At 47.6% G+C, this 27,500-nt stretch overlaps 1 protein-coding gene and 1 long non-coding RNA gene across 2 annotated transcripts; both read left to right on the forward strand.

The window, feature by feature from the left end:
* Window positions 1–6,769: 6,769 nt before the first annotated feature.
* Window positions 6,770–8,676, forward strand: LOC135816591 (uncharacterized). Its single transcript, XR_010553398.1, has 3 exons — window positions 6,770–7,159; window positions 7,252–7,417; window positions 8,231–8,676. It is a non-coding gene; the product is annotated as an uncharacterized LOC135816591 (long non-coding RNA).
* A 17,221-nt stretch (window positions 8,677–25,897) lies between these two features.
* On the forward strand, window positions 25,898–26,992 carry LOC135816556 (E3 ubiquitin-protein ligase TRIM33-like). The gene has a single exon (XM_065329752.1). It carries the CDS (start codon window positions 25,898–25,900, stop codon window positions 26,990–26,992), a length of 1,095 nt encoding a protein of 364 aa, XP_065185824.1.
* The last annotated feature ends 508 nt before the right edge of the window (window positions 26,993–27,500 follow it).

The following is a 27,500-nucleotide window of genomic DNA, read 5'->3' on the forward strand; positions in this document are numbered from 1 at the left end:
ACACCTTTTAGTACATGTACTAGTAGTAGATCTGCAGTCTGCAGTCAGTACACATTGATTATGTAATCCAAATGATGTGCTTCAAACTGACAACCATGGGCATGGCACCCCATGGCATGGACAACCCGTGTTGACCTAACTCCTAGGTCCTCACTCAAGTTTCTGTCCAGCCTCGGTCACGCAGTACTGTCCGAGCCACTGAGCAAGACGCTCAAAGTACATGTGGGAAGAAGCTCTGAAGGTTTACTTTTCAAGTCACAGTTGGCTACCAAACGTACTAGCCAGCGGACAATGTCGACTGCTCAGTGCCATGGTTGTGGCTCATCGAACACAACTCTAAAGTATATATCCTGTCTGCACACGCTGTGTGTACCCTGTGTGCAAAATAACATCGACTTTGACGGATCAATCAAGTGTCCGCAATGTTTCTCCTCCACGCAGCTGCCTGTTGGTGTGGAGCCGCTACGGTCACTGCCAAGTGTTGTGCTCCATGGAAATTTGGAGAGTCAGGCGATATCTTCATGCGAAGAATGCGGAGACGATACTCCAGCAACAAGCAGTTGTGAGAACTGCCATGTGAGAATGTGTGAGGCACACGCCGGCGTACATTCTCTGAACAAAGGAACCAAAGGACATATTGTGAAACCGCTCATCCGAATTGCCACCTCCTCATCTACCATGTCTAGCAGTGCAGGATCAACAGGCAGAGCACATGGCCAACGAAATCCCCAGTGTGCGTTGCACACAAATGAAAAGTTGGATCGATTCTGCGTGCAATGTAACCAGGTTCTGTGCCCAAGATGCAAGCTGCCGCCTTCACACAAACATAGATCATCAGGTTTTGGACATCCCCAGTGCTGGTCAAATGTCACGTGACAAGCTTTCTGAAAAGCTAGCTAGCTGCACATCCGAATCTGATGGTGTCATCGACAAAGCCATGAGAAGTGTTAGGAAGAACATTGAAGCACTGAATGAACAAACAGAATGTGCTTCTGCTGAGGTGACCGACTTTATCAAGGAGAAGAGTGACAGATTGAAGAAACGTAAAGCAGATCTGTTAGCGGAGCTGGATGCCAAGAGGTCAAAGAAGCTGATACCACTGGAAAAGCAGCTGAATCGCCTTCAAGAGTGTGTTGCACAAGTGGAGAGTGCTGGGCTCATTCTGCAGTCAGGTTCGGGTGATGTTGACCTGTTGCGTATGTTTTCGTGGATAGATGGAACCTTGGACAAAGCCATGAAAACAACAGGAGTGGAAGGAAAGCCATGCACAGCTGGTGGAATCGTCTTTGCTAGTACCGACACCACAGAACTGGAGAATGGCATTGAGAAATGTGGAGCTGTTCTGGATGTGGTTGACTGTGCCGTACTGGAATGTCCTGACAAAGTAACGACTCATGATGATGTCGCCCTTCGTCTCCAACTGGATGCGTGTACTGATATTTCTTCTGCTACAGATACCACAACTGCCAGTTCATGTACTCCTCCTCCAACCATCGTTGGAAGTCAAGCACAACTTGACAACATCGCCATTAGAGTCACTGTGAAGAGCTGTGATGATGAGGACGTGTTAAGTTTGGACACTCTGTGTGAATCATTACCTGGACGTGTTCAGATTGATCATGGATCACTGCCAGCTGGTCATTACACTGTGTCAGCTACTGTTGCTGATATTCACCTGCAAGGGAGTCCACATGGGCTGCTGGTTGTTGATACTCAGCCGGCACCATTGTTCGATGCATCTCGCTGTAGCAGTCAGTGATGATTGAAGGTAGCGGAGCCTCTGTTAAGTGCGTTACGCCTATCAGGCACCACGCATCAGTGTGTACTACACAGATCAACAAGCAGACTGGCAATACTACACAGAAGGTGAGGATAGATAGGACAGGCAACGGCAGTATCTTTCTCTCTGCCTGCTCATCCAGTTTCCCATATTTGGAAACTTACCAGCAAGACGAGTTACGGTGTTACGGGTGGTGGGGCCAAACTTCACACCCTTTTCACAATGGCACAGCGCTTGGTCAGCCGTGGCAGACTGGTGACATCATTCAACTCACTGTGGATCATGACCGCCGTACCCTCACTGGATACCACGAGAGAACGGGTGCCACGGAAACCATTCAAAATGTGACAGATAACCTGTACTGGATAGTGTCACTCGGCGACAGAGATGATCAAGTCACTCTACTGTGATGTGGTCATTGCCATAGCTACACTCTACATTAGTCCAATATGCAGCTGTCATCATGATGGAGATCATGTTTGTACCAAGGCACTGTGGAGTCTGGAGATGACTTGTCCCATTGCTGCATATACATACAGCAGTGCCTCACTTATCCACTCCATGTGTCCAGAATAGATTCGCTAAAAGATGTGTGGACACGTAGATCGGATGTATTTTTAGGTGACTGACAGAATTCATACTTCGCTTCATGTGGATGGTATATGAGCCGCACTACAAGCTTCCTGACGTTCTGAGCAGCACATACATAGTACATGTACATGATCGACTACCCATGCTTCATACCACTTGATGTTAACTGTGTGCTGCTGAACAGATTACACATACAGTGAGACCTTGAAGAACACTGATAAGACAAACTTTCGCTTTAGAAGAACTAGTGCTCATAGCTGTATTGGATAAATCCCTGTCTATTCACTGGGTATAACATATGGATAAGAAGAACTCCCGTTATTACGAACAAATTCCATCGCTCCCTTGGTGTTCGTCCTAAAGAGGTTTGACTGTACATGTAAGTGAAGCCAGGAATAACCGAAGCACAGATTAAAATAGCTTTTAACATTGAAAATATCTGTACTACCAAGAGTACATAACCCAAGAGTGTGCCTGTTTATCTACTCTTGGTACTACTAATATGCAGCATTGCCATCGACTCATTGATACAGTGGAATAGTTCTGGAACTTCTGTAGTACAAGTAGGGCTTTTATACCTTAGCCATTTAGATTAGCATCTAGGTTAGCTTGGATGTCTCCCAAGGATGCATTCGAATACAGTCTTGTGTGAATCAGGCGTCAAGCCAAGTACATGTTGTCATGTGCTGCAAGTCATTACACTGCTTGCAGTCCTTTCGAAATTATTTTTTTACTGTCTTGTTCTTGTTCATGTGCAAGTTTAATTTTTTTTGTGAGCAAGTCAGCCTCTCTGCTACCCAGAACTGGTCAGTGTCACGTTAATATTTTTATACTTTTTTTAAACTATTCTCAGACATGTACTGCACTTGGAGATGCAGCAAGAATATAATTTCTAATGAATATGTTCTTCTCAATCTGATGTACACTGTACATGTACGGCATAGAACCTGACCAAACGGCTATGCCATCATGGTATGGTCACGGTTGATACTGTTGTAACGTTATGTTCCGTTTGCAACTCCATGTTGTTCAATTCTTGTCACTGATGAGATCAACCACTGTAGACAAGACGTTGCTTTCGCTGTTGAGCATGCTGCCTTGAGTATCTTTTAACATGCTTTTAACGTGCTTTCCATGCTGTCACTTGTTCAGGCTTCAGTTGTTTTGATTTTCATTGAGTTCCTATTGTCCCTGCCACAGGTTAGCCTTACATCATTGGTTGCCTGCTGTGATAGATAAGAATCTTGCTGTGTCTAGAGGGTACATGTTTGTGGGTAAGTGCACGTACATGTACATCATGTACATGTACTGCATGTGGACACACACGTACGCGCACACACACACACACACACACACTCGGACACACACACACACGCATACACACACACACACACACACACACACACACTTGTACTTGCTTACTGCCAAAACTGGTTACGTGGGTCTCCCCGTTAGCCTGAGTGGGAAGACACTCAAAGAGGGATCTTGGAAAGATGACTCAATTGGCTATTGAACCGCCCAATGCCGGACACCCCTTGAAATTCCCAAACTCCGGGTGGATTTGGAAATGATCCCACTCATGGCCCCACCACATCTAATAGTCCTAAACTAGTGGGTGAGGACAAGGTGCAGAAAAAGGATCTGCGGCATTATATCCATCCTGGGATCCAACTGTAGTTACCCCTGGCCCCAGTGAAGGTAATACTTGCTACTAGTGTGGGTGACTAAATGAGAGTGGATCGATAAAGGCTTCACTAGCACCATTGATTACACACGAGTTACTATAGCCAAAAATAGTTCATCGGTCAACAGGTATGTACTTCAGTACACTTCAATTAAGAAAGTTGAAGACACACCTACACACACACGCGCACACACACACACACACACACCGCGCACACACACACACACACACACACACACACAACCCTGGTCCTGGTCCTGGTATACACTGCCATGTAGGTCGCGTGTTGAGCGAGACGGAGACGAGAGGAGACATGAGCGTTGGTGACGGGATAAGCCGTTTCGCCTTTTGAAACGCCTCTGGCAATTCTGACATTGCAATTGGAACTTGTCCCTTTCATCAGCAGTTGGGCGCCTGGCGGATCGGTTGCAGTTGTGGATAGCAAAGCCCCGGATCGACTTACAGCAACGTTCACAAATGGGAAAGTGAGCGGTACAGTACGGTTTCCGAATACTAGTACATAGGCGTAACCTGAGGTGAAGAGCTTGTGGCATTGGCAACATTCGGGGCAGAACTGGACTGGGCACAGCGATGGACAGCAATGCCACCCGCACTCCGAAACCATCGGTGACACTGGGAGCACTGGCGGCTGTTTGCTTGCTGCTGGACTGGTTTACGCCGTCCCATGATGCACTTGTGGCGGGCTATATCTTGCTGCCGAGCAAATGCACGCCGGCACACCTCGCAGACTATCTCCCGGGCCGGTTTCTGAGCTGGTTGTATTGCTCGATAAGCTTGCCGCCACTCAGATCGGTCCTGCGCTGTGTCAAACCATGACCCGTCGGCGATGTTTATTCGTCGCAGGTCGACCCTCGTCTCGCCATCGTTTCCGCGGGCCACACGCTGGGCGTGGCGGCAGCAATGTTTTTTATTTATTTATTTATTTTACAAAAACACACACCATTTGACGGCACAAAGCAGCAAGGCAGCGATGGGACATATGGAATGGCAGGAGTGGGGGAGAGGCAGGGGCAGCTTGACCGACCATAGGGTCTCGGCTTCATTGCAACCCAAGCGCTCCACAAAGCAAAAGATTACAGAAAATACGCAGGGGGGGGGGTAGATAACTGGGGATTACGGGGAAAAGTATGCACAATAAGAAGTTATCAGAGAGTCAACGAAGTGAATGGAGGAGGGAACAGAGTTAGAGCTTTTTTTCGTCTTTTTTCTTTGATTCACAGCCTGTCCGTTGCCCACTCCCAGCGGGTAAGGCGCAGGTGGGTGTTGACCTTTTCTTTGAACGTCCGCACGTGCGCCAAACAACAACATCCGCGGCATCCGCTCCTCAGGCATGCGTACAAGTGCCCAAGCCATTCCAGCCTTCTCTGCAAGAGGCGGTGGGGGATATCCAGTGGGTTTGCTGCATTCCATGTTTTCAGGATGGTGTCCTTGGCTATCTTCAAGTCCCACACATCCCGCTGTGCAACACTCATGATGGAAAGAAGCGACCGGTAGTAGAAGGACGTGATCCGTTGCACATCACTTTGCAGCGGTACCCACGTCTCCGCACAATAGAGCAGTAAGGACAGAACACAGGCCTCGAAAACCAGACGCTTGGTGCGCAGAGAGAGATTGTGGTCATTGAAGACAGCATGACGGAGCGCCCCAAAAGCACAGGAAGCAGATGAAACACGGGTCCATACATCTTTGTGAGATCGGCCAGAATCATGGATAACAGCACCCAGGTACCGGAACTCACGCACACACACCATTTTCAATACAATATGCGCATCCGGAGATAATAGCAGGTCCCGAAGGGACCAACAGTGTTCAAGTCACGAGCAGAATCGGGCGTGACGAGTCAAGTCCTGGCGACGGCGATAGCGCTTTCCACAATTGCAAACGAAAGGTGATGGGCTCGGTCGCAGGAATGGTGCTGCATGCTGATCTCCACTCTCTGTGATCCTGGGCGAGGTCGTACTAGCCCACTATCTGGCGGTCCTTCACGTCCGACACAACATAATTGTCCCGCCACCGCTTAAGTTCCGGGACCCATGACGTGGCCGGGTCTTGTTCAGTTCGCCGAAGAGGAGATACACTTTGGCACACGGGAGTCATCCATTCGAGCAACATGGCATAACCAGCGGAGTCGACGCGTTTTCAGTGTCTCCTCGATCGGCTGCACCTTGGCTCGTTCAAGGAGAGTGGTGTTGGAGATGTGCTCTTGCCATTGTGTTTCTCTGGGAATATCCAGCAGGAAGCGAACGCAGCGGTGATGAAAGGCTGCAAGCCGACGAACATCCACGGCCTTCATTGCCCAGGTCTCACAACCATACAGCAGCGTTGACAAGACAACGGCCGAATATACGTACTGCACCTTCGTCTTGACGGAGAGATCACGATTGGAAAAGACAGATGAGCGCCAATGTGCCAAATGCTCGGGAAGCTTTCGCCAAGCGAGCCGAGATCTCAGCAGTCATCTGGCCATCCGAAGAAATACAACTGCCGAGATACGTAAAATCAGGCACCAGCTCAATGCTACCCTCAGGCAACTCTAAAACAGTAAAAGGCCGGATGGTGGCGACGGGCATTCACTACCATACTCCATACCATAGCTTTGCCAAAGCCTTTGCAGGCTTTGGTCTTGGTGAAGCTTACACGTGACTTCACGACAATAGAGAGATTAATGGGGCTGTTAAGTGATGACGTCACAGTTCCTTCGATACGCATAGCAACGATCCCACTGGGGACAAACAAAAGTAGCGTCGTCCCCACCGACCCAGTTGTCAGTGGCAACATATAGGAATCGTGTACATTTCTTCGTTTCTTCTTTGCTGTTTTCAGTGAGTGTTTTGTTTTCTCTTTGTCCTTGATCTCGACGATGTTGTCGTGCTCATTACCTTACTGAGACGTCTCTTGTGACTGTAGCCAGTGTCATGGAGGATTTTATTGGCGTGACAAGGTAGATCGCCGAGATCGAGCGTGAAAAACGCTCTGCATTAGTAGCTCCTGTAGAATGTTTTCTGGGTTGGCGTATCCATGGTCAACAAAACCAAGGTGCAAGACAGCATGAGAGATCGTGTAAACGATGTGAACTCCAAAAGGTAAGCTCCTGAACAAGTGGAAAGATATGTGTATTTACAAACTCTCTCTTCATCCATCGATTGGCGCTATGCATTGCATTTTGTCTTCACAGATAATCTGGCCAAATTTATTGTAACTGGAGAGTGCAATCGTGCACTGCTTGGGGCCCATCCCAATGTCATCACATGGCTGTGGTGACTAGTGTATATCTGGGAGAATTTTTCCTCGACTGATACGGAGTGCAGGTGGATCGATTATGAGAAATGCGAACATGTGAAGTAAGTAATTAGTTGTGTCGAAGAAATGTCCAATAAAATAAAATTTACTTTACACTCAAACATACACTGTAGATGTACATCAAGAGTACATAACCCCCCAGAGTGTGCAACGCCGATCCAGCTCTGCATAGGGTCTTGGTCGAGCGGAATCGGATCTTCTGATGTCATGCGTACACTCCACACCAGCGCAAGGCCGGTCTCGAGGCAGGGCACCATTGTTTTTGATCCAAGAGTACCCGCGACTCCCCGGGTTCCCCTCAGATGTGTACGGTATTATGACGCAAAGATCCGATTCCGCTCGACCAAGACCCTATGCAGAGCTGGATCAGGCGTTGCACACTCTGGGGGGTTATGTACTCTTGTGTACATGTAACATCATGATAATGATTCCATCTTCATTGTCCCGCAACTGGTACACCATACGCACCGAATACATGGTGTGTGTGTGTGCGCGCGCGCATGTACATGCACACACTCTCATGCGTGGCCGAGTCGGCCAGATGAACAGACCATGCATTTACACGAGGTGTCCGTAATGTCATTGGAACGCTGTACTTTATGACTTTATTCCAAAAGAGTATGTCTTGCCCCTGACGAATGGAGTTGTGTCTGTGCTCAGCGGGTATCGGGCTATGACGCAACACTGCAATCAGCGCTGCAATTAAAAGAGCACTGCATGGATTATTTTGACTAACTTCCTTTGCGTTTACTTGGTTGAGCCCGTGGTTTCATTTCTGTGTTCTGTCATGATTGGCCTCTGGAAATAATCAGAGTGGATGTCATTTTGCCATATGTGTGTGCCTTGTGCGACAGGTTCAAGGCTAGATGCACTTCACATTCGGCGTTCGATCTCAGTGTCTGGGACCTGATGAAGTCTTGGTTGGATGATTATTCAAGCCTGATACTACTCGACACACCAATGTTCATGTCAATGTAATTTTTTCAGAGCTGCACTATTTACGTGTTGACGCTTACTTCGGTGTTAGCGTGTTTCCCCCGGATTGTTTCTATCATCATGATCGTGTGTTCTTGGGCTGAGCGAGCACATGCACAAGTGTGCAGCTATAACCCTGTGTATCGTTGGTTACACTTTGTTCTGCAATGCATGTACCTTGTAACATTATGTGCTTGCACTGCTTTGTCTGGCCTGCGTATTTCAGGACTATTCAGTGCATTAGACCCAGGTTTGTTTGGTTGCCGGATGACCTCTTGTTGCGTCGCTCTGTATTTGTATTCATCAATTTTTGGGCTTGAGAATTGAGCTGTTGTGTGGTTCCTGTTCAGTTGCGGTCTGCTTTCTCGTCCTCTAGCTGTGGTCGAGGCCATTGCGGTCATACTGCCTGTTCTCTGTGTTGACCTTAGCTCTTGGTAATATCGCTATCCATGTATGTGCTCAGCTTGGTTGCACCTCGATGCCTCATGTAATAATGTATTTGGGCGGCGAGCTCCGATTTAGGTTCCGCTCGAGTCAGTTTCGCTGAGCCAGTTTTGCACCGTGTAGCTTTTTTGGTTGTTGTGTTCTTGTGCGTGCGGCATAAGGTTTTTGCGGTACCTTTTGTTTGGCTGCGCTGTAATGCATTGAGAGAGTTTTCTTTAGTAGTACTTGGAACAAGAAGAGTCGGTGCTACTCAGGGGCCGTTTACATAAGGAAAATAAGCCCGGGCTTATTCGCCTCGGGCTTATTTTTCAACCGTTTACATGACGGTTGTACGGGGCTGAGTTCAGGTGAGTGACTGCGAGTTCTGCGCGCATTATATTTTTCAAATCGCGCAGGAACGCAGTGGTAAATGTTCGTGTTTGATGAAATTTGGATCAAGAAATGCCGGCTCGGGTTTCTACTGCCTTTCCAATTGTCACTTATTTTTCGAGAAGGTGAAGGATGGGCTAGGACCTTCCACTGGACAAAAACCAGAAGAAAACATACCAAGAAATAAATAAAAGAGACGCACTGTCCACGGCCACATTCTCTCAGGTTCACGAGGCAAAATCGAAAAATACGGAAAAACTCGCTTATAAGCCCTTCTTGACCGTTTACATGACAAAGTAAGCCCTGGGGGTTGGATAAGCTCGGGGGTCAAGGGTAGGGCTAGTTCAGCTCGGGGCGAGCTGAATAAGCCCGCCTGACCATGTAAACGCGCGCTCTAAAATGACTGGGTGACTGATCAAGGCGGGCTTATCGTAAGCCTAGGGTTGAATAAGCCCGGGCTTATTTTTCTCATGTAAACGGCCCCTCAGTCTTGAAGAATAACAACAGTCTTGTGAACAATGATACAGTCTTCTGCACCAGTGTGTGTGCGCGACAGAACAGTTCCCAATATGAAAACATCATGCTGGTGCTCTGTGTTTCGATTATCGACTGTCGGAGCAGTCCTGCATTTACGTAAAAGAACGGTCAATACTGTAGTCTTTTCACGTGTTTGTCTTTTTTGTGTTTTCGCCGGGGGTATTAGCGGTAACGTTGCACACAGAACGGCAGTGTTGCATCACTGGACGACCCTGCCTCTGCATCTGACTTAATTTCCCCAGGATCTGGTGCAGTTACACCAGACAGCCACTTCCTGTAAACACGCAAACAGCAAAAGAAGAGATCCCGCAAATCAGGAAAAAACATTATGGAAAATATAGAGTACTTCTTTTTGAAGTAGATCATACAACATTCAATAATCTGGAGTAATTACAGTGAGACAAACACTTCAAACAGTGCTCTCTCTCTGTCTCCATCCTTCCAAAAATACCCTATGACAATTCCCTAGAATTATTTTATTTTATATTCTTAGGACATCATTCTGAACATAATAAATTCTTCCATGGGTCTTCAATCACCACGGAGGGCGAAAATATATCTAAGTCATGCAGTTTACGGGAGGTACGAGCTGTCATGGATATAGAGGCTGATATTGTGCCAGCGTGAGGGCAGAGACAGAAAGAAGACACTGATTTCTTGAACAACTCACCTATATATAATCGAATCCACAAGGAGCGCTCATACTTTGATCCATCAGGACGCGAAACATCTTCAAAGCACTCTCAAACACGGAGTTTTACTGTGGGCAGCCAATTTCACAGCCATCATGAAGGCACTCGACGACTACAGGAGTTTTGTAGAGGAAAGAACAAGGAGTAAAGAGCGACAACAATCGCTTGAAGAAAAAGCAAAGAAAAACAACTGTCTCTCCAGTCATTTAGATGCTGTTGCCCTTGACATCTGGTTCCATCCAGAGGACGCGACTTTTGTTTGTCCCCAGTGCTCTCCGTTGCTATGCGTATCGAAGGAGCCGTGACGTCACACTTAACAGCCCCATTAAGATGCACGTTATTTCCGACGTGACGCGCAATTTCATGTAAAATAATTAATTTGGCGTAAAACTCCAAATTTCGACGTGATCACGTGAGCAGCAGGTCACTCGAGTTGATTTTCGACGTGCGAGCTGAACTAGTTACTTTCGCGTCACGTCAGAAATAACGTGCATCTCGCAACAAATCTCATTATTGTTGTGCTATCCTATCCTATGCTGGAGGGCCGTGTAGACCATGGTAGACCATGTAGACCAAGTCTAGACCTACACCCAAGCGAAGGCCGACGCCTAATCATAAATTCATGATGAACCATTGCCGGCATTGGCACTGTGAACTGTGTGTACAGTCACTGCAGAAGAAGCACGTGCGAAAGTATCAGGAAGAGTCTGGTCATTTAGACAGTAGTTATCACTGTTTTGCTTGGAACTGTTTTCACATTGTACTTTGTAGTACCGTGGTCCCTACTGTTGTTTGATAATACGCTATGTATGTCTCTCTGTGTAGTTGGCGGCACCAGCCACCAGCCCTTTCTTAGAGTTCGGTGCTATTTTTGTCACTGTTCTTACCGCCTATAACTTAGTATAAGTGCCGGATACACCTAGTTGGCTTGATAAGGACTCGCTTGCTGTATTCAACTTACTTACTTGAAAGTAATGGTTCGAAAGGCCTAGTCGAAAAAAGAAATAAAGCTCCGAACGTTTACTTTTCAAGTCACAGTTGGCACTGAAACGTACTAGCCAGCGGACAATGTCGACTGCTCAGTGCAATGGTTGTGGCTCATCAAGCACAACTCTAAGGTTTATCTCCTGTCTGCACACGCTGTGCATTCCCTGTGTGCAAAATAACATCGACTTTGACGGATCAATCAAGTGTCCGCAATGTTTCTCCTCCACGCAGCTGCCTGTTGGTGTGGAGCCGCTACGGTCACTGCCAACCGTTGTGCTCCATGGAAATCTGGAGAGTGTAGCAGGTAACTATGAGAGTCAGGCGATAGCTGCATGCGAAGAATGCGGAGACGATACTCCAGCAACAAGCAGTTGTGAGAACTGCCATGTGAGAATGTGTGAGGCACACGCCGGCGTACATTCTCTGAACAAAGGAACCAAAGGGCATATTGTGAAACCGCTCATCCGAATTGCCACCTCCTCGTCTAAAATGTCTAGCAGTACAGGATCAACAGGCAGAACACGCGGCCAACGAGATTCCCAGTGTGCGTTGCACGCAAATGAAAAGTTGGATCGATTGTGCGTCCAATGTAACCAGATTCTGTGCCCAAGATGCAAGCTGGCACCTTCACACAAACAAGATCATCAGGTCTGGGACATCCCGAGTGCAAGTCAAATGTCACGTGACAAGCTTTCTAAAAAGTTAGCTAGCTGCACATGCGAATCTGATGGTGTCATCAACAAAGCCATGAGAAATGTTAGCAGGAACATTGAAGCACTGAATGAACAAACAGAATGTGCTTCTGCTAAGGTCACCGACGTTATCAAGGAGCAGGTTGAAAGATTGAAGAAACGCGAAGCAGACCTGTTAGCGGAGCTGGATGCCATGAGGTCAAAGAAGCTGATACCACTGGAAAAGCAGCTAAATTGCCTACAAGAGTGTGTTGCACAAGTGGAGAGTGCTCGGCTCATTCTGAAGTCACTTTCGAATGATGTTGACCTGCTGCGTATGGTTCTGTGGATAGATGGAGCCTTGGACAAAGCCATGAAAACAGCAGGAGTGGAAGGGGAGCCATGCACAGCTGGTGGAATCGTCTTTGTCAGTACCGACACCACGGAACTGGAGAATAGCATTGAGAAATGTGGAGCTGTTCTGGATGTGGTTGACCGTGCCGTACTGGAATGTCCTGCTAAAGTAGCGACTCATGACGATGTCGTTCTTCGTCTCCAACTGGATGCGTGTAGGAGGGATATGGTTTCTTCTTCAGCCACCACAACTGCCGCTTCATATAATCCTCCCCTGGCCACCGTTGTTAGCCAAGCACAACTTGACAACATTGCCATTAGAGTCACTATGAAGAGCTGTGATGATGAGGAGGTGTTTAGTTTGGACACTCAGTGTGAATCATTACCTGGACGTGTTCAGATTGATCAGGGATCACTGCCAGCTGGTCTACACACTGTGGCAGCTACTGTTGCTGGTTGTCACTTGCAAGGAAGTCCACATGGGCTGCTCGTTAGTGCTATGACAAAGCCGGTGTTCGATGCAGCCCGCTGTAGCAGTCATTTGGCGATTGAAGGTGATGGAGCCTCTGTCAAGTGCGTCGCGTCTACAGGGGGCTATGCATCAGTGTGTACTACACTGATCAACATGCATGCACACTGACAGTACTACACAGAAGGTGAGGATAGATAGGACAGCCGGCGGCGGTATCTTTCTCTCTGCCTGCTCATCCAGTGTTCCAAATTTGGAAACCTGCCGACAAGACCAGTTACAGTGTTATGGGTGGTGGGGCATTACTTCACACCCTTTTCACAACGGCACAGCGCTTGGTCAGCCGTGGCAGACTGGTGACATAATTCAACTCACGGTGGATCATGGCCACCGTACCCTCACTGGATACCACGAGAGAACGGGTAGCACGGAAACTATTCAAAACGTGACAGGTGACCTGTACTGGATAGTCTCACTCTGCCACAAAGATGATCAAGTCACTCGACTGTGATATGGTTATTGCCATGGCTACACTCTGCACTAGTCCAATATGCAGCTGTTATCACGACGACAGTCATCACGGTTTGTACCAAAGCACTGAGTCTGTGGAGTCTGGATATGACTTGTCCCATTGCTGCATATACATGTATAGTCATGTGACTGTCAGCACTGCCTCTCTTATCCACTCCATGTGTCCAGAACAGATTCGCTAAAAGATGTGTGGACACATGGATCGGATGTATGTAAATAGGTGACTGACAGAATTCATACTTCGCTACATGTGGATCGTATGTGAGCACTACATAGTCATTCCTGATGTTCTGAGCAGCATGTACATGTACATCATGTATATGTAGTACCCGCGCTGCATTCAATAATTGAAGCAGCAGCAGTAATAATAATAACTTGGTGGAATTCAAATTACTATATGTCTAGTTATTATATGCAGCGTTTTTTGAATCATTGATACGGCACTGACTGCACGTGGAGATGCAGCAAGAATATTATTTCTAATGAATATGTTCTTGTCAATCTGATGTACACTATACATGTATATGTACATAGAACCTGACCAAACGGCTATGCCATGTATGGTATGGTCACGGTTGATACTGTTGTAACGTTATGTTCCGTTTGCCTGGCACTACATGGTGTTGTTCATTCTTGTCACTGATGAGATCAACCACTGTCCAAACGTGCAAGGAGTTGGTTGTACATGCGCATGTACACATATGGAGTGGCAGTGGAACGAGTGTATGGAGCATTGGGGGCAAGAGGAGGGTGGGTGTTGTGCGGAGTAGGCCATGCTTGGTGACTAGCCTCTGCGCGAGAGAGTTGCACAATATTTTACGACTCCCTGCTCTGCACTCATGCCATGGCTAGCTATGAGAGTCGGAGTCGGAGTCTGATCAAAGCTACTACATGTACAGTCAGACCTCACATAACCGCACACATCCGTTTTCCACCAAAATATCCGGATAGGCGAGGGAACCGGATAATCGAACACACGTGCTGTATGTATGCATGGCATATGCTGTAAATCGGTTCTCGTACCCAACGATTTTCTTCCGGATGGCGAGGGATCCGGATAAAAGAAGACCGAATAAGCGAGGTCTGACTGTACTACACTCTCTAGTCTACCTGGTCTACAGCACTGCTAGTGCTAACCAGGTAGTCGTCAAATACTCCCTGACGTGTGACGTGACTACCCGTACAACTACACCAAGGACAGGTAACAATTACATAATCATTGTACATGTGAACATAATGGAGTCAAATAATTATGACGTGTCTCAAACCGATAGCCATGGCACCATGTACCACTACCAGTCCAGGGCCTGCTGTAGTGTACAGTGTAGGGAGTCGTAGATCTATGTAGGTGAGACGTCTACCATGCATGCATATGCGTCTACGACTAGTCGACTCCCTGCATGGCACGCAGCGGCGTCGTGTTGTCCTCGGTGCATATATACTCAAGACAAGTGATCATCATGATCATGTACCATGCATGGTGACTGACTGTCTGTTCAGCCGCGGTTGCGCAGTCCGCGCCACTGAGCAGGATAGCCATTATTACAATGATGTAGCAAGAAGCTCCGAAGGTTGTCTTTTCAAGTCGCAGCAGTTGGCTACCAAACGTAAACAGCGGACAATGTCGACTGCTCAGTGCCATGGTTGCAGCTCATCGAGCACAACTCTAAAGTACATCTCCTGTCTGCACACGCTGTGCGTTCCCTGTGTGCAAAATAACATCGACTTTGACGGATCAATCAAGTGTCCGCAATGTTTCTCCTCCACGCAGCTGCCTGTTGGTATGGAGCCGCTACGGTCACTGCCAAGTGTTGTGCTCCATGGAAATCTGGAGAGTGTTGCGGGTAATGATGAGAGTCAGGCGATATCTGCATGCGAAGAATGCGGAGACGATACTCCGGCAACAAGCAGTTGTGAGAACTGCCATGTGAGAATGTGTGAGGCACACGCCGGCGTCCATTCTCTGAACAAAGGAACCAAAGGACATAATTATTGTGAAACCGCTCATCCGAATTGCCACCTCCTTGTCTACCATGTCTAGCAGTGCAGGATCAACAGGCAGAGCACGTGGCCAACTAAATCCCCAGTGTGCGGTGCACACAAATGAAAAGTTGGATCGATTCTGCGTGCAATGTAACCAGATTCTGTGCCCAAGATGCAAGCTGGCACCTTCACACAAACATGATCATCAGGTCTTGGACATCCCCAGTGCTGGTCAAATGTCACGTGACAAGCTTTCTGAAAAGCTAGCTAGCTGCACATCCGCGTCTGACGGTGTCATCAACAAAGCCATGAGAAATGTTAGCAGGAACATTGAAGCACTGAATGAACAAACAGAATGTGCTTCTGCTAAGGTCACTGACTTCATCAAGGAGGAGATTGAAAGATTGAAGAAACGCGAAGGAGATCTGTTAGCGGAGCTGGATGCCAAGAGGTCAAAGAAGCTGATACCACTGGAAAAGCAGCTGAATCGCCTTCAAGAGTGTGTTGCACAAGTGGAGAGTGCCGGGCTCATTCTGCAGTCAGATTCGGATGATGTTGACCTGTTGCGTATGTTATCGTGGATAGATGGAACCTTGGACAAGGCCATGAAAACAACGGAAGTGGAAGGGGAGCCATGTACAGCTGGTGGAATCGTCTTTGTCACTACCGACACCACAGAACTGCAGAATGGCATTGAGAAATGTGGAGCTGTTCTGGATGTTGTGGACCGTGCCGTACTGGAATGTCCTGCTAAAGTAACGACTCATGATGATGTCGTCCTTCGTCTCCAACTGGATGTGTGCAGGAGGAACATGGCTTCTTCTTCAGCTACCACAACTGCCGCTGCATATAACCCTCCCCTGGCCACCGTTGCTAGCCAAGCACAACTTGACAACATCGCCATTAGAGTCACTGTGAAGAGCTGTGATGATGAAGACGTGTTAAGTTTGGACACTCTGTGTGAATCATTACCTGGACGTGTTCAGATTGATCAGGGATCACTGCCAGCTGGTCATTACACTGTGTCAGCTACTGTTGCTGGCAGTCACCTGCAAGGAAGTCCACATGGCTTGCAGGTTGTTGCTGATGCTCCGCTGGCACCATTATTCAATGCATCTCGCTGTAGTAGTCATTTGGCGATTGAAGGTAACGGAGCCTCTGTCAAGTGCACTACCTCTTCAAGCAACCACGCATCAGTGTGTACTACACCGATCAACAAGCAGACTGGCAGTACTACACAGAAGGTGAGGATAGATAGGACAGACAGGGGCAGTATCTTTCTCTCTGCCTGCTCATCCAGTGTTCCAAATTTGGAAACCTACCAACAAGACCGATCACAGTGTCACGGGTGGTATGGCCCAAATTCATACCCTTTTCATACAGGGAAAGCGCTTGGTCAGCCGTGGCAGACTGGTGACATCATTCAACTCACTGTGGATCATGACCGCCGTACCCTCAATGGATACCACGAGAGAACGGGTGCCACGGAAACCATTCAAAATGTGACAGATAACCTGTACTGGATAGTGTCACTCTGCGACATAGATGATCAAGTCACTCTACTGTGATGTGGTCATTGCCATAGCTACACTCTGCATTAGTCCAATATGCAGCTGTCATCATGATGGAGATCATGTTTGTACCAAAGCACTGTGGAGTCTGGAGATGACTTGTCCCATTGCTGCATATACATACAGCAGTGCCTCACTTACCCACTCCATGTGTCCAGAACTGATTCGCTAAAGGATGCGTGGACACGTGGATCGGATGTATGAAAATAGGTGACTGACGGAATTCATACTTCGCTACAATGTAGCGTCATGTGGTTGGTATGTGAGCCGCACTAGTTTCCTGACGTTCTGAGCAGCACATACATAATACATGTACATGATATACTACCCATGCTTCATACCACTCAATGTAAACTGTGTGCTGATGAACAGATTGCACATACATGTAAGTGAAGCCAGTTGATACCGTGGAATAGTTCTGTAGTACAAGTAGGGCTTTTAGACCTTAGCCATTTAGATTAGCATCTAGATTAGCTTGGATGTCTCACAAGGGTGCATTCGATTACACGTCTTGTGTGAATCAGGCGTCAAGCCAAGTACATGTTGTCATGCGCTGCAAGTCATTACACTGCTTGCAGTCCTTTCGAAATTATTTTTATACTGTCTTGTTCTTGTTCATGTGCAAGTTTAATTTTTTTTGTGAGCAAGTCAGCCTCTCTGCTACCCAGAACTGGTCAGTGTCACGTTAATATTTTTAAACTTTTTTTAAACTATTCTCAGACATGTACTGCACTTGGAGATGCAGCAAGAATATAATTTCTAATGAATATGTTCTTCTCAATCTGATGTACACTGTGCATGTACATATACATAGAACCTGACCAAACGGCTATGCCATCATGGTATGGTCACGGTTGATACTGTTGTAACGTTATGTTCCGTTTGCAACTACATGTTGTTCATTCTTGTCACTGATGAGATCAACCACTGTAGACAAGACGTTGCTTTTGCTGTAGAGCATGCTGCCTTGAGTATCTTTTAACATGCTTTTAACGTGCTTTCCATGCTGTCACTTGTTCAGGCTTCAGTTGTTTTGATTTTCATTGAGTTCCTATTGTCCCTGCCACAGGTTAGCCTTACATCATTGGTTGCCTGCTGTGATAGATAAGAATCTTGCTGTGTCTAGAGGGTACATGTTTGTGGGTAAGTGCACGTACATGTACATCATGTACATGTACTGCATGTGGACACACACACACACACACACCACACACACACACGTATGCGCGCACACACACACACACTCGAACACACACACACGCATACACACACACACACACACACTTGTACTTGCTTACTGCCAAAACTGGTTACGTGGGTCTCCCCGTTAGCCTGAGTGGGAAGACACTCAAAGAGGGATCTTGGAAAGATGACTCAATTGGCTATTGAACCGCCCAATGCCGGACACCCCTTGAAATTCCCAAACTCCGGGTGGATTTGGAAATGATCCCACTCATGGCCCCACCACATCTAATAGTCCTAAACTAGTGGGTGAGGACAAGGTGCAGAAAAAGGATCTGCGGCATTAGGATATCCATCCTGGGATCCAACTGTAGTTACCCCTGGCCCCAGTGAAGGTAATACTTGCTACTAGTGTGGGTGACTAAATGAGAGTGGATCTGATAAAGGCTTCACTCGCACCATTGATTACACACGAGTTACTATAGCCAAAAATAGTTCATCGGTCAACAGGTATGTACTTCAGTACACTTCAATTAAGAAAGTTGAAGACACACCTACACACACACGCGCACACACACACACACACACACACACACACACCGCGCACACACCACACACACACACACACACATACACACACCTGGTCCTGGTCCTGGTATACACTGCCATGTAGGTCGCGTGTTGAGCGAGACGGAGACGAGAGGAGACATGAGCGTTGGTGACGGGATAAGCCGTTTCGCCTTTTGAAACGCCTCTGGCAATTCTGACATTGCAATTGGAACTTGTCCCTTTCATCAGCAGTTGGGCGCCTGGTGGATCGGTTGCAGTTGTGGATAGCAAAGCCCCGGATCGACTTACAGCAACGTTCACAAATGGGAAAGTGAGCGGTACAGTACGGTTTCCGAATACATAGGCGTAACCTGAGGTGAAGAGCTTGTGGCATTGGCAACATTCGGGGCAGAACTGGACTGGGCACAGCGATGGACTGCAATGCCACCCGCACTCCGAAACCATCGGTGACACTGGGAGCACTGGCGGCTGTTTGCTTGCTGCTGGACTGGTTTACGCCGTCCCATGATGCACTTGTGGCGGGCTATATCTTGCTGCCGGCGCAAATGCACGCCGGCACACCTCGCAGACTATCTCCCGGGCCTGTTTCTGAGCTGGTTGTATTGCTCGATAAGCTTGCCGCCACTCAGATCGGTCCTGCGCTGTGTCAAACCATGACCCGTCGGCGATGTTTATTCGTCGCAGGTCGACCCTCGTCTCGCCATCGTTTCCGCGGGCCACACGCTGGGCGTGGCGGCAGCAATGTTTTTTATTTATTTATTTATTTTACAAAAACACACACCATTTGACGGCACAAAGCAGCAAGGCAGCGATGGGACATATGGAACCCAAGCGCTCCACAAAGCAAAAGATTACAGAAAATACGCAGGGGGGGGGGGTAGATAACTGGGGATTACGGGGAAAAGTATGCACAATAAGAAGTTATCAGAGAGTCAACGAAGTGAATGGAGGAGGGAACAGAGTTAGAGCTTTTTTTCGTCTTTTTTCTTTGATTCATAGCCTGTCCGTTGCCCACTCCCAGCGGGTAAGGCGCAGGTGGGTGTTGACCTTTTCTTTGAACGTCCGCACGTGCGCCAAACAACAACATCCGCGGCATCCGCTCCTCAGGCATGCGTACAAGTGCCCAAGCCATTCCAGCCTTCTCTGCAAGAGGCGGTCGGGGATATCCAGTGGGTTTGCTGCATTCCATGTTTTCAGGATGGTGTCCTTGGCTATCTTCAAGTCCCACACATCCCGCTGTGCAACACTCATGATGGAAAGAAGCAACCGGTAGTAGAAGGACGTGATCCGTTGCACATCACTTTGCAGCGGTACCCACGTCTCCGCACAATAGAGCAGTAAGGACAGAACACAGGCCTCGAAAACCAGACGCTTGGTGCGCAGAGAGAGATTGTGGTCATTGAAGACAGCATGACGGAGCGCCCCAAAAGCACAGGAAGCAGATGAAACACGGGTCCATACATCTTTGTGAGATCGGCCAGAATCATGGATAACAGCACCCAGGTACCGGAACTCACGCACACACACCATTTTCAATACAATATGCGCATCCGGAGATAATAGCAGGTCCCGAAGGGACCAGCAGTGTTCAAGTCACGAGCAGAATCGGGCGTGACGAGTCAAGTCCTGGCGACGGCGATAGCGCTTTCCACAATTGCAAACGAAAGGTGATGGGCTCGGTCGCAGGAATGGTGCTGCATGCTGATCTCCACTCTCTGTGATCCTGGGCGAGGTCGTACCAGCCCACTATCTGGCGGTCCTTCACGTCCGACACAACATAATTGTCCCGCCACCGCTTAAGTTCCGGGACCCATGACGTGGCCGGGTCTTGTTCAGTTCGCCGAAGAGGAGATACATAGTCTTTGGCATACGGTAGTCATCCATTCGAGCAACATGGCCTAACCAGCGGAGTCGACGCGTTTTCAGTGTCTCCTCGATCGGCTGCACCTTGGCTCGTTCAAGGAGAGTGGTGTTGGAGATGTGCTCTTGCCATTGTGTTTCTCTGGGAATATCCAGCAGGAAGCGAACGCAGCGGTGATGAAAGGCTGCAAGCCGACGAACATCCACGGCCTTCATTGCCCAGGTCTCACAACCATACAGCAGCGTTGACAAGACAACGGCCGAATATACGTACTGCACCTTCGTCTTGACGGAGAGATCACGATTGGAAAAGACAGATGAGCGCAATGTGCCAAATGCTCGGGAAGCTTTCGCCAAGCGAGCCGAGATCTCAGCAGTCATCTGGCCATCCGAAGAAATACAACTGCCGAGATACGTAAAATCAGGCACCAGCTCAATGCTACCCTCAGGCAACTCTAAAACAGTAAAAGGCCGGATGGTGGCGACGGGCATTCACTACCATACTCCATACCATAGCTTTGCCAAAGCCTTTGAGGCTTTGGTCTTGGTGAAGCTTACACGTGACTTCACGACAATAGAGAGGTTAAGATGCACGTTATTTCCGACGTGACGCGCAATTTCACGTAAAATTTGGCGTAAAACTCCAACTTTCGACGTGATCACGTGAGCAGCAGGTCACTCGCACTCGAGTTGATTTTCGACGTGCGAGCAAATAACGCGAGCGGAACTTTCGCGTCACGTCAGAAATAACGTGCATCTCAACCTCTCTATTATTCAAGCGCTATTAAAGCGCGTGCGCGCAACAAATCTCATTATTGTTGTGCTATCCTATGCTGGAGGGCCGTGTAGACCAAGTCTAGTACCTACACCCAAGCGAAGGCCGACGCCTAATCATAAATTCATGATGAACCATTGCCGGCATTGGCACTGTGAACTGTGTGTACAGTCACTGCAGAAGAAGCACGTGCGAAAGTATCAGGAAGAGTCTGGTCATTTAGACAGTAGTTATCACTGTTTTGCTTGGAACTGTTTTCACATTGTACTTTGTAGTACCGTGGTCCCTACTGTTGTTTGATAATACGCTATGTATGTCTCTCTGTGTAGTTGGCGGCACCAGCCACCAGCCCTTTCTTAGAGTTCGGTGCTATTTTTGTCACTGTTCTGACCGCCTATAACTTAGTATAAGTGCCGGATACACCTAGTTGGCTTGATAAGGACTCGCTTGCTGTATTCAACTTACTTGAAAGTAATGGTTCGAAAGGCCTAGTCGAAAAAAGAAATAAAGCTCCGAACGTTTACTTTTCAAGTCACAGTTGGCACTGAAACGTACTAGCCAGCGGACAATGTCGACTGCTCAGTGCAATGATTGTGGCTCATCGAGCACAACTCTAAGGTTTATCTCCTGTCTGCACACGCTGTGCATTCCCTGTGTGCAAAATAACATCGACTTCGACGGATCAATCAAGTGTCCGCAATGTTTCTCCTCCACGCAGCTGCCTGTTGGTGTGGAGCCGCTACGGTCACTGCCAATCGTTGTGCTCCATGGAAATCTGGAGAGTGTAGCAGGTAATTATGAGAGTCAGGCGATAGCTGCATGCGAAGAATGCGGAGACGATACTCCAGCAACAAGCAGTTGTGAGAACTGCCATGTGAGAATGTGTGAGGCACACGCCGGCGTACATTCTCTGAACAAAGGAACCAAAGGGCATATTGTGAAACCGCTCATCCGAATTGCCACCTCCTCGTCTAAAATGTCTAGCAGTACAGGATCAACAGGCAGAACACGCGGCAAACGAGATTCCCAGTGTGCGTTGCACGCAAATGAAAAGTTGGATCGATTGTGCGTCCAATGTAACCAGATTCTGTGCCCAAGATGCAAGCTGGCACCTTCACACAAACAAGATCATCAGGTCTTGGACATCCCGAGTGCAAGTCAAATGTCACGTGACAAGCTTTCTAAAAAGTTAGCTAGCTGCACATGCGAATCTGATGGTGTCATCAACAAAGCCATGAGAAATGTTAGCAGGAACATTGAAGCACTGAATGAACAAACAGAATGTGCTTCTGCTAAGGTCACCGACGTTATCAAGGAGCAGGTTGAAAGATTGAAGAAACGCGAAGCAGACCTGTTAGCGGAGCTGGATGCCATGAGGTCAAAGAAGCTGATACCACTGGAAAAGCAGCTAAATCGCCTACAAGAGTGTGTTGCACAAGTGGAGAGTGCTCGGCTCATTCTGAAGTCACTTTCGAATGATGTTGACCTGCTGCGTATGGTTCTGTGGATAGATGGAGCCTTGGACAAAGCCATGAAAACAGCAGGAGTGGAAGGGGAGCCATGCACAGCTGGTGGAATCGTCTTTGTCAGTACCGACACCACGGAACTGGAGAATGGCATTGAGAAATGTGGAGCTGTTCTGGATGTGGTTGACCGTGCCGTACTGGAATGTCCTGCTAAAGTAGCGACTCATGACGATGTCGTTCTTCGTCTCCAACTGGATGCGTGTAGGAGGGATATGGTTTCTTCTTCAGCCACCACAACTGACGCTTCATATAATCCTCCCCTGGCCACCGTTGTTAGCCAAGCACAACTTGACAACATCGCCATTAGAGTCACTGTGAAGAGCTGTGATGATGAGGAGGTGTTTAGTTTGGACACTCAGTGTGAATCATTACCTGGACGTGTTCAGATTGATCAGGGATCACTGCCAGCTGGTCTACACACTGTGGCAGCTACTGTTGCTGGTTGTCACTTGCAAGGAAGTCCACATGGGCTGCTCGTTAGTGCTATGACAAAGCCGGTGTTCGATGCAGCCCGCTGTAGCAGTCATTTGGCGATTGAAGGTGATGGAGCCTCTGTCAAGTGCGTCGCGTCTACAGGGGGCTATGCATCAGTGTGTACTACACTGATCAACATGCATGCACACTGACAGTACTACACAGAAGGTGAGGATAGATAGGACAGCCGGCGGCGGTATCTTTCTCTCTGCCTGCTCATCCAGTGTTCCAAATTTGGAAACCTGCCAACAAGATCAGTTACAGTGTTATGGGTGGTGGGGCGTTACTTCACTCCCTTTTCACAATGGCACAGCGCTTGGTCAGCCGTGGCAGACTGGTGACATAATTCAACTCACGGTGGATCATGGCCACCGTACCCTCACTGGATACCACGAGAGAACGGGTAGCACGGAAACTATTCAAAACGTGACAGGTGACCTGTACTGGATAGTCTCACTCTGCCACAAAGATGATCAAGTCACTCGACTGTGATTATGGTTATTGCCATGGCTCTCACTGTGCACTAGTCCAATATGCAGCTGTTATCATGACGACAGTCATCACGGTTTGTACCAAAGCACTGAGTCTGTGGAGTCTGGATATGACTTGTTCCATTGCTGCATATACATGTATAGTCATGTGACTGTCAGCAGTGCCTCTCTTATCCACTCCATGTGTCCAGAACAGATTCGCTAAAAGATGTGTGGACACATGGATCGGATGTATGTAAATAGGTGACCGTAACAGAATTCATACTTCGCTACATGTGGATCGTATGTGAGCACTACGTTCCTGATGTTCTGAGCAGCAATGACATGTACATGTATATGTAGTACCCGCGCTGCATTCAAAAATTGAAGCAGCAGTAATAATAATAACTTGGTGGCATTCAAATTACTCTATGTCTAGTTATTATATGCAGCGTTTTGAATCATTGATACGGCACTGACTGCACGTGGAGATTCAGCAAGAATATTATTTCAAATGAATATGTTCTTGTCAATCTGATGTACACTATACATGTACATGTACATAGAACCTGACCAAACGGCTATGCCATGTATGGTATGGTCACGGTTGATACTGTTGTAACGTTATGTTCCGTCTGCCACTACATGTTGTTGTTCATTCTTGTCACTGATGAGATCAACCACTGTCCAAACGTGCAAGGAATTGGTTGTGCATGCGCATGTACACATATGGAGTGGCAGTGGAACGAGTGTATGGAGCATTGGGGGCAAGAGGAGGGTGGGTGTTGTGCGGATTAGGCCATGCTTGGTGACTAGCCTCTGCACGAGAGAGTTGCACAATATTTTACGACTCCCTGCTCTGCACTCATGCCGTGGCTAGCTATGAGAGTCTGAGTCTGATCAAAGCTACTACATGTACAGTCAGACCTCACATAACCGCACACATCCGTTTTCCACGAAAATATAACGTACAGTCAGACCTCACATAACCGCACACATCCGTTTTCCACGAAAATATCCGGATAGGCGAGGGAACCGGATAATCGAACACACATACTGTATGTATGCATGGCATATGCTGTAAATCGGTACCCAACGATTTTCTTCCGGATGGCGAGGGATCCGGATAAAAGAAGACCGAATAAGCGAGATCTGACTGTACTACACTCTCTAGTCTTATCAAAAAGTATTCTTTCTAGACCAAAGAGTAGTATATTTGATAACATTTAATAACGATAGAAATTTCTCCAGACGTTTCGTTGTTCTGAACAACATCGTCAGTGGATAAAGTTCTTTATCCACTGACGATGTTGTTCAGAACAACGAAACGTCTGGAGAAATTTCTATCGTTATTAAAGAGAAATTTCTCCAGACGTTTCGTTGTTCTGAACAACATCGTCAGTGGATAAAGTTCTTTATCCACTGACGATGTTGTTCAGAACAACGAAACGTCTGGAAATTTCTATCGTTATTAAATGTTATCAAATATACCACTCTTTGGTCTAGAAAGAATACTTTTTGATATTACAATGAGAGTGAATAATCAACGGCTTGTCCACCAACTCTTTGACTCTCTAGTCTACCTGATCTACAGCACTGCTAGTGCTAACCAGGTAGTCGTCAAATACTCCCTGACGTGACTACCCGTACAACTACACCAAGGACAGGTAACAATTACATAATCATTGTACATGTGAACATAATGGAGTCAAATAATTATGACGTGTCTCAAACCGATAGCCATGGCACTACCAGTCCAGGGCCTGCTGTAGTGTAGGGAGTCGTATGTAGCTGTAGCCGTGTAGGTGAGACGTCTACCATGCATGCATATGCGCATGGTCTACGACTCCCTGCATGGCACGCAGCGCGCGGCGTCGTGTTGTCCTCGGTGCATACTCAACTTGTTTCGTCTCAAGTCAAGTGACCATGTACCATGCATGGTGACTGACTGTCTGTTAAGCCGCGGTTGCGCAGTCCGCGCCACTGAGCAGGATAGCCATTATTACAATGATGTAGCAAGAAGCTCCGAAGGTTGTCTTTTCAAGTCGCAGCAGTTGGCTACCAAACGTAAACAGCGGACAATGTCGACTGCTCAGTGCTATGGTTGTGGCTCATCGAACACAACTCTAAACAGACTAAAGTACATCTCCTGTCTGCACACGCTATGCGTTCCCTGTGTGCAAAATAGCATCGACTTCGACGGATCAATCAAGTGTCCGCAATGTTTCTCCTCCACGCAGCTGCCTGTTGGTATGGAGCCGCTACGGTCACTGCCAAGTGTTGTGCTCCATGGAAATCTGGAGCTGAGTGTAGCGGGTAATGATGAGAGTCAGGCGATATCTGCATGCGAAGAATGCGGAGACGATACTGCGGCAACAAGCAGTTGTGAGAACTGCCATGTGAGAATGTGTGAGGCACACGCCGGCGTCCATTCTCTGAACAAAGGAACCAAAGGGCATATTGTGAAACCGCTCATCCGAATTGCCACCTCCTCGTCTACCATGTCTAGCTGTGCAGGATCAACAGGCAGACCACGTGGCCAACGAAATCCCCAGTGTGCGGTGCACTCAAATGAAAAGTTGGATCGATTCTGCGTCCAATGTAACCAGATTCTGTGCCCAAGATGCAAGCTGGCACCTTCACACAAACATGATCATCAAGTCTTGGACATCCCCAGTGCTGGTCAAATGTCCCGTGACAAGCTTTCTGAAAAGCTAGCTAGCTGCACATCCGAATCTGATGGTGTCATCAACAAAGTCATGAGAAATGTTAGCAGGAACATTGAAGCACTGAATGAACAAACAGAATGTGCTTCTGCTAAGGTCACCGACGTTATCAAGGAGCAGGTTGAAATATTGAAGAAACGCGAATCAGATCTGTTCGCGGAGCTGGATGCCATGAGGTCAAAGAAGCTGATACCACTGGAAAAGCAGCTGAATCGCCTTCAAGAGTGTGTTGCACAAGTGGAGAGTGCTGGGCTCATTCTGCAATCAGGTTCGGATGATGTTGACCTGTTGCGTATGTTTTCGTGGATAGATGGAACCTTGGACAAAGCCATGAAAACAACAGAAGTGGAAGGGGAGCCATGTACAGCTGACTCACTGTGGATCATGACCACCGTACCCTCACTGGATACCACGAGAGAACGGGTGCCACGGAAACCATTCAAAATGTGACAGGTAACCTGTACTGGATAGTGTCACTCTGCGACAAAGATGATCAAGTCACTCTACTGTGATATGGTTATTGCCATGGCTACGCTCTGCACTAGTCCAATATGCAGCTGTTATCATGACCGAGATCATGTTCGTACCAAAGCACTGTGGAGTCGGGAGATGATTTGTCCCATTGCTGCATACACATGTAGCAGTGCCTCTCTTATCCACTCCATGTGTCCAGAACTGATCCGCTAAAAGATGTGTGGACACGTGGATCGGATGTATGTAAATAGGTGACCGTAACAGAATTCATACTTCGCTACATGTGGATCGTATGTGAGCCGCACTACAAGTTTCCTGACGTTCTGAGCAGCAAATACATAATACACATACATGTACTACCCGCGCTGCATTCAGTTCAATGTAAACTGTGTGCTGATGAACAGATTGCGGATAAGAGAAGCCACGGATAATTGAAGATTCAATTTAAGCACCAATAATAATAATAATTCTAATAACATGAGTT

The sequence above is a fragment of the Sycon ciliatum genome, chromosome 5 (genome assembly GCF_964019385.1).
Source record: "Sycon ciliatum chromosome 5, ocSycCili1.1, whole genome shotgun sequence".
NCBI classification, from domain to species: domain Eukaryota; kingdom Metazoa; phylum Porifera; class Calcarea; order Leucosolenida; family Sycettidae; genus Sycon; species Sycon ciliatum.